The 8696-nt window shown below is 36.7% G+C and overlaps 1 protein-coding gene across 1 annotated transcript in view; it reads right to left on the bottom strand.

Annotated features, from left to right (window-relative positions):
• Positions 1-8696, bottom strand: part of LOC102207544 (doublecortin domain-containing protein 2) — a gene marked incomplete at its 3' end in the record, with an annotated part of 18212 nt that overhangs the window by 6135 nt on the left and 3381 nt on the right. The window contains exons 3-7 of the mRNA XM_005744637.2: positions 8283-8359; positions 7909-8043; positions 7131-7280; positions 6083-6137; positions 5483-5660 (exon numbers count right to left, since the gene is read on the bottom strand). Of these exons, the coding sequence (XP_005744694.1) occupies positions 5483-5660; positions 6083-6137; positions 7131-7280; positions 7909-8043; positions 8283-8359 (595 nt within the window). The remainder of the gene's footprint in view (positions 1-5482; positions 5661-6082; positions 6138-7130; positions 7281-7908; positions 8044-8282; positions 8360-8696) is intronic.

The following is an 8696-nucleotide window of genomic DNA, read 5'->3' as shown; positions in this document are numbered from 1 at the left end:
CGGTGCTGTTGTATGTCACAGCCAAAACACTTGTTAACAGATGAATGTGGCAGATTAGTACAGCTTCCCTGCTCTTTAATCCAGTAATCCTGCATCAATGGGTCATGAAGAAGCCTTTTCTGCTGTAGTGAAAAGGAAGGAGATGAAAGGAATAGAAGAATCCACGAAGAACAGACAAGCATGGCGGTGATGTCGGAAATTTGACATATGAGCGTGTGCACAAATGCACATAAAAACAGACATGTGTGCGCACACACACAGCACACGTTGTCAGAACTTAGCAAATGAAAAAAAAAAGTGGTGCCATCATTCATCCCTCACTGCTTAGCCTCTTTTTTGACACAGGCACACGATTTGAGCTGCACACTCTCTTTGTGTACATGTCTCCTGCCTCCTAACACTGGTTTGAACCCTATTTCACTCTGACAAGCATTATAGATACATATGCTAACAGGGCTAATTCCCCCCAGCAGAATCACATTTTATGACACCAGAGGCTGAGGTTTGATCTGGTTGGTTGGCTTGTGCATACGCAAAGGCATGCAGAGACAAGCATAATCACACAAACACACATGCACACAAGCTCACTCACTCATGTCCAGCAATTTTTATTTCTCTCACATTCAACTTTCAAATAATACAAAGAATGGTTTTTGTTCCCTTTCTTATTTAAAACTGACTTCAAATCAAAGCCCTTTTGAGAAAATGTATGCTGTACATCCTTCATAAAACACACTTAAATACAACAGAAATTCAACTGGCTTCTGCTACCTTCAAAAAGATAAAGTACAAGAAAAGGAGGGAGCCATGCTATTCAGACATGAAGGTTCTGTGTAAAGTGAATGCCCTTGAAGTATTAATGCAAGTGCAGAAATCATGTGTGTGAAATTCAACATCTCTAGATTTATATTTTTAAATAAAAGGCATGATGAACCATGTTGGAATATTGGCTGCTCTGTAAGTAAATAGAAGTAGAAATAGAAAGCCCATTTTTAGCTAAGCTGATGCATTTTTTTTAACCCTATTTCTGAGGGTTTCAAGCTGCAAAGAATCCAGATTTTCCACAAATTTTCCTATAGTAACTTCCTATAGTAACTAACTGAAAAGTGGAAAACAATGTTTGGCTTCCACTTCTAATCATTATTTGTACTGTAGCTTGCATCACATCCACTATTTATTGCATTGTCTGCTATTATTTCTTCCTACAAGAAAAAGCATCCTGGATTAAAAGTATTCCACAAATTTAATCACACAAAAAGTTCTTTAGAGAACAAAATAAACCTGACCCTATAATTAGTGCCTCATCCACCCCCCACCAACAGTGTTAATGTAATAAGTAGGCATGTACACAGCCTGTAAAAGTTCAGATAATCAGTAGAACCCTGCTCTGCCTTTACCTTTCCTCTCTCTCCTCTTGTGCATACCTTTTTATCAGTAATTTCTTCTTGAAGTACAAGGCTCTTTTGTTGATTTTCAGAGCAGCAATTTGGCGCCAGCGAGGGGCCCAGGCAACTAAAAATCTGCTTTGATGACTCTAAATGGAGAGATTATCCAAATGAAAGGCAATTATCCAAACCCCACCCATCCCTCTACCCGTTAATATCTCTCTGAGCTTTTTTTTTTATTCCATCCAGTACTCATGCTTCATCATCCCTTGGTTATTCATCAAATTCACTGTTTGATTCCACCTGTTTTCCCTTTTCCTCCCTTCTCCACCTCCATAATGTTTTACTCACTTCATCATCTCAGCTTTTTATTCCCTCTTCTCTCCTTCTTTATCCCCAATCACCTGTCTAAACACATCCTTTTCTCCTTTTTCGGTTACGCTTTTCTTTGTCTCCCCTTTTGGTTCTGCTGCATTCCCCTTCTTTTCCCAGGAGAGCCATTAACTGAATTGGCCACAGAGGCCATTTAAGAAAGAGAACACTGATAAACATCCCATTTCTATTTTGAGGCTAGCAACAACTGCTAATTGCTTCCATTCAAGCTGTTTTTGAAAGAAAAGGCTAACACTGACTAAATTGGACCAATAAGTTTAAAAGAATAATAAAGACCAAACCAGCAAGCCATGTGTCTTTCTGGTTAAGTCTTTTAACCCACAGATACTGGTTATGTTTCATGCCTTCACAGTATAGTCTGGGTTAATTCCCCTCATATTAAGTGTGTTTTGAACTACAGGTCAATTTAGAATGTCTAAATAGCATCTCTGAAATGAACAATAATGTTAATAATCCTTAATTAATGTTTCAGAGAGCAGGAAGAATGTATTGTTTAGGCTACTGGATGGTATCTACCATCACACAGTAGCATGCCCTGTTTTACTCAACACATGAAAACATAACAAATATAATGAATTTAAACATATTTTATCAAAAGCGGAAATCACGAGAACATTCTGGAACTGTTGGGAGTTGTTATGCCTAACCACTAAAACCTTACGTATGTGGCATTTTCACATATGCTTCCTACATACTACATAACTGCATGATGCTTGATTTAAATATCCTCCTCTTTATATTTTATGACTTGAGAAAGGAAATCCCAGAAATACGACACAACAGGTTCTGGTGCAAAAATCTTTGAGCTCCCACCTCTTCCAAACAATCTTATCACTGCACTCTCAATGCCAAGAGTACTTTTTTAATGCCAAAACCCAGATGGCACTGGCATAAGACATTAGCAAATTTGACCTTAAGTCTCTTGGCTGGCTGGGAATACTTTGGTGAATATTGATATATATCCAAAATCAATTGCAATTGTATGGGTCAAATTTGACCCTGAACAGCCTCAGGGTACAACAATTTATATTATACAATACAATTTTTAAATACATCTCGTGTATTTTGGGTCACTTTATAAAAAGTCTTAAAATCCAGGTCAAAAGCATGACATTTAGGGTACGTTTTCTGCTGTCAAATGTCAAAAAAGGCTACATTTGACCTGAACAGGATGCAAGGGTTAAGCTGGGTCTCTTTGTTATATTAAGGTCAAATTCATGTCATTCATTCCAAGTTTGCTGCACGAGATGTCACACCTCCTCTCCCTTCTCTCTGCTCTCACTCAGCATTGTGTTCCCTAATGAAACAGCAAAGGTAAAGGCTTTACAATAGACTGTGAGTAACGGGGACTGGTGAACACACACACAGACACACGCACTCAAAAACTAAACTCCATGTTGTAAACACAGTGAGTGCACTGCAGAGGGAGAATCTCCGGTTACAGGGTCACTCGGTCTCGTTTGTCTTTTTTCCCGCTGTCATCGGCTTGCTTGTCCTTACAGTCTCATCCCTCATCCAAAGCCATCTTTGACAAATACATTTATAATGAATTGATGCTTTTATAATCATATAATATCTTTTGTCTTGGTTCCAATGTTCCAACACATCAGAGATCTGAAGTGTGGGTTTCATGCTTTGTACTTTCCACAGCCTCTGCCAGTCTGGCAACCTTTTGGCTGTGTTCCTTTTGGCACCAGAGCGGGGTGTATTTACCTCATGCCCGGCCAGGGCAGGATTTCCCAAAGGGAAAATAACACCAAACACCTCTGTGCTGCTTACAATCACCATAAAAGGTGATATGAACACTGTGTTCCTGTTGCAAAGCCAAATACTAACACAACACTGAATTTAACCTACCTAAGATGGTAGGCTAAAGGGACATTTTTATTGTTGTTGTTGTTGTTGTTGTTGTGTAAGCCAGTATTTGTTCATGTTTCATTTGAGAACCAAAAAAACAAAACAAACAAAAAAACAAAAACAATAAATAAAAAGAATAAAGATGTCTTTGGGAATTAAATATACTGCTTAGAGTGAATTCAGGACCATGGACAGAGACAAACACTCCGTCTTTCTATGAAACCAAACAAATAAGGAAAATATTGTGTCTCACTAACATGAAAGGACTAAGAAAGCATTGTACAGGTCAAACGGTGAGGACTGCATGAGAAAGTGAAATGTCCTCAAAGCCATTTAAAGATGTCTTATGTCAGATTTTGTTTTCTGAGATGTCTGTCTGTTAATGTAATTTTTGCTCAATGTCATCCAAGGGGACCAATAATGCAGTATGCTTTTCTGTGCCTGTAATATGACGTGCCACACAATCTGATACAGGCAATTTTGAGGGTGACATTACAGGCTGCAAATGCAGACATGAACATACCAACACAGAGAACACACACACACACACACACACACACACACACACACACACACACACACACACACACACACACACACACACACACACGTTCCTCAGTTCTCTCGTTTGATGCAAAAAGCCACCTCCTCTGAACCACAGTCACAAATTCTCCATGCTCTTTTGGGGGTTCTGCTGTCAAATCCCCTGCCAGAGAGCCAACAGGCAAAATCTATTAAGAGCCCCAACATGACGTAATGTGGTTCATACCACAGAATCAGTTATAACAAGGTCAGCAGCAGTCTGCAGATGATTTGCTTCCCTTTGACTGTAAAAACTGATAATCATAAAGACAATGGATGAATGGATAGATGGATGAATAATAATAATAATGAGATTAAGAGTCCCAGAGCAGCAAAACCTCCTAATTTCCAAAAAAAAAAAAAAAAGGATGGCAGGTGCCAAACTTTCTGTAGGACATTATTATATACGTATCACAAGAAGATGACGTAATGTGTTTGTTGTAATAAAGGTTAATGTCATCACGTTAGACCTACTTTTAATATTTCATGGCAAATATTTTGCAGAGCAACAGTGCCACTGTGTGGACATTTATGAATGCAGCAGGTTACATAAGATTCCAGCGGCAAAGCATTACATCATATTTTTGTGTATGTTAAACTCTCAGCAGCACATAAACACCACTTGTGAAACATGGGATGGCAAATTCTTAAAGAAGTAGATTATTCTGATACCTTCCACTTGCACACATCTACCATACTCTATAGATGAAAAATGAATACAGAAAGTGGTGATGATGATGACAGAATCACAGGAGCATGAGTGTTGCCAACTATTGGTTATTGGGTATATTATTATCCATGAACTAAACTATTTTAGTTCTTGGGTAATAATATGTCAAACAAACTTTGATTAGATTCCTTTTGTATGATTTTCCTTCACTAGCTCATTTTTATTAAAATGTGACTTTTTTGATGGTGTTGAAACAAGTAAATACTACTGATTATAACTCCATGTTTAAATATATATTACAAGCAAACTACTTAAGGATATAATTACAAATGCAAGCCCCAGAATAATATGAGCAAGAGGAGATATGACATTAAACTAATTAAAGCAGCATTTCACTGCTATATTGTTTATCCAGTGTAGTCAAAGTAACCCTTAAATATAAACCTATACTATATACAGTAGCAATGCTTTCCTTTCTTTGACTTCGGGATGAATACAGCACCGCTGAGCTTAATAGCCACCATGAAAACAAACAGGTGTAGATATTAAAATTTCACTTCTATTCACGGTGATCTTTTTCGTGTTTTTGCATTACCATTGTCAGATGCACCAGGAGTCAAGCTCTGTCTGCTCTTAATCTTCTTTAAGGAGAGCAGTCTGGCCTGAGAAATCTCTCTTACAATGGAGGACAGGTGTTCCTTGTTGTGGCTTGGAGGCGAGGCCTTAGGAGACTCTCCATCTCCACTGTCACTGCTCTGGACCATCGACTTACCCTGCAGAAAGTAGCAGTCAGATTTAGTTAGTAAGAAACTTCTCATAATCATGATGATGGAGAGTAAAAACAGACTTACATCTTGGGTTTGCTGCATCAGTTTATCCAAAGGTGGGATTTTGAAATGAACCATAACGTTTTGTTTTTTTTAGAAACATGACTAAATATTTTATATTCACAATGAAATACAATTCTGCAAGTCCACTTGATCCTAAATTTAATTCAGGCTTAAAATTTAGGACTGGGGAGTCTAGACCACCATGTTTTTACATCATTATTTGCTAGCCATCCCTAAATAATTAAACCAGCAGAATTTTTCAGAGAAAATCTTTTCTCTGTGCTTTGCATGTTAAAGAATCCTGGAAAAGTTTTGGATTATAAAATATAAATAAATAACAGCTCACAAAATATTGGACTACTGACATTTTCACTCTGTTTTGAGAACCTGTAGATGGGCGGCAAAGAATAAGATTTCATTCTGTGAAAAAAAGAAAACAGACAAAAAGTGTTGACATATATATTTGATACTGCAAAAATGATTAACGAATATTGACTTACATACATGAAACCTATACATAAAGGATTGAAGTGTAATACATTTGAACATGACATGTGCAGGTATATTTAGTGTGTACGTGTGTGTGCATGTACATGTCTATACATAGGAATAGTAGTGGTAGAAAAGTTATTTTAAGCTGTACAGTTTATGTCTTGCATATTTCCACAACCATATCCATAATCACATACTGTGTATGCTACCATTGTATATAGTGCATTATCTTACTTCTTTTTTTATTTGTTTGTATTTTATTTGTATTTTTTGTATTTTCCTTCTGATATCTGTACTTGAGCTGAGGTAACGCAAAAATCTCCCCATCGTGGAATCAATAAAGTCTTGTCTTATCTTATCTTAAATAACATCTGTTCACAAACTTCCTAATATCTATGTTTGTTTTTTAGTCTGTCTATAATTCAGCTCTTCATAGTTGTGTGTACGTGCCTATAATATCTATCTGTAATCATAATCATTTCAAACAGAACACCTTCATACAGATGGAACATGCGTGAGGATTGTAGTTTTCAAGGGAATTAAAAGCAGCTTTGTAGCCCTAAAGGAGTAATTAGTTGCCCCAGTGGAAAAGATCTAAACACAAACTGTACGGTTTCCAAGAAGCATCCCTGGTCACCATAGTATTCTATTTTTAAAGTTCCACAGCTCTTCATGAATGACTCAAGACTACACATAGTGATGGATATTAACGGTGTTCATGACTCACTGCTATTCGTGTGCAATTCTATTGTAGAAATGCTTGTGTTTATTTTTAATGCAGGCTAAATCAAATGCAAAATTTCAAACCTAATGACATCATTTTGCAGATCTTAGATGTGTGACAGTTTGGTAAATGTCAAGTCTTCATTTTTGTTTTTAAATCAAGCACTCAGTGTTAAGATAAAGTGTTACTTTCTTTACCCTCTGACTCGCCTCGTCCCTCTGGGTTTGGTGAAGAGCAGATCACTGTAAGGAAGCTTCTTAAACTTTTCTCTTCCCACAGCCACATAAAGCTGACCACTCTCTAGCTGATTCCCCTCAGTCACCTGTTGGCCTTCATAGGTAAAGAGACTAGAACACACAGAGAATCAAAAGCCTTATTGTTTACATCATGTGCTGGCTCCATGTGATCGTTTATTGAGCTGGTTGAAAAATGAAGCATACCGACTTTTGTTGTGCCAGTAGAATGTATGTTTCATATAGTGTCAGAGCAGATAGACTACCAGTTAAAAGTTTAGACACAGCTTCACATTTAATGGTTTTTCTTTATTTTTCTGACTATTTACATTATAGATTCACACTGAAGGCATCAACACTATGAATGAACAGATATGGAATTGTATAGTAAACAAAAAAGTTAAATAACTCAAAACATGTTTTATATTTTAAATTCTTATATTTGGTGTCTTTAGCATATGCCTACAATATAACTGAATGAGAAGGTGTGTCCAAATTTTTGACTGGTAGTGTATATTTTTACTTAACAAAAGAAAATCAGTTTTAGCATCGGTAGTAAATACATTTTGAGATCAAAAATCAAATCAAAATTCAATAATGCAAATATATGAAATTGGGAATAATGTGCTGTAACGGAAGTGCATGTGTTGAAAGTCTGATGCAAATTAGTTTATATAATAAAGTTTGCAAAGAAATGCAGTACATTTATGCAGTTTTTTGTTTTTTGAAATTGTCCACCTACCTTCTAACTCCCCCGAGGACTCTTAAACCCATCTTCTCTGTAATCATTTCTAGTATCTTGTCAAACTGGCCCAGTATCCTCTGGTGGACCAACAGCCTCACTGCGGAGTTCAATATATCACCATTTGCCACCACACTATGGAAGGGAAATGCACAGTTAAAAAAAAAAAAGGCAGAACTTTGGTGCAAACTGCTTCAGTTTCCATTGTCAAGTCCAGTTTTTCTTACGCTACCTATCTACTACATCTACTTCTTTTCTATGTCCAAATTGGTCATATATTTATATTGTGTATTTAATCCAAAATAATGGGACAATTTAAGAAGATTTTTTCCCAAAGTGAAGTTAAAAACTTGAAAAATGAAAATTCAGCTTACAATATGGTGCATGGCTCCTTGATGGGTTTCAGGAATCGAGCTGACACAATGAATCTATTTGGTGGAAATGGTTTAATCTAAAAAAAAGGAGAAAAAAAGAAACAGTCAAAAAGTGTCAATAAGTCTATATCAAACATACAGCTGTTAATTAAATTTATCTGGAAGAAAAAACCTATTAGTGCAGTTTTTAATAATGCATTAAGCTGAATGAGTAATGTTGATGTTTTGTGATAACAGGACTAAGTTAAAAGCTTGTTGGTGAATCACCTTGTCCACGTGGGATCTGGAGGCTCAAAACAACAGACCTGTATAAACTTTAGGGACTTTGCAGACCAATGCTCATACTGTAGTCCAAACAGAATGGGCACTTTACTAACCCTTCATCCTAAATACTGGATACAAAAGACTCATCAG

Source organism: Pundamilia nyererei, unplaced genomic scaffold (genome assembly GCF_000239375.1).
Source record: "Pundamilia nyererei isolate P.nyererei 1_Seehausen unplaced genomic scaffold, PunNye1.0 scaffold00146, whole genome shotgun sequence".
In the NCBI taxonomy this organism is placed as follows: Eukaryota; Metazoa; Chordata; class Actinopteri; order Cichliformes; family Cichlidae; genus Pundamilia; species Pundamilia nyererei.
Note: the sequence above shows the minus strand (reverse complement) of the source record. Positions and strands in the feature narration are given on the sequence as shown.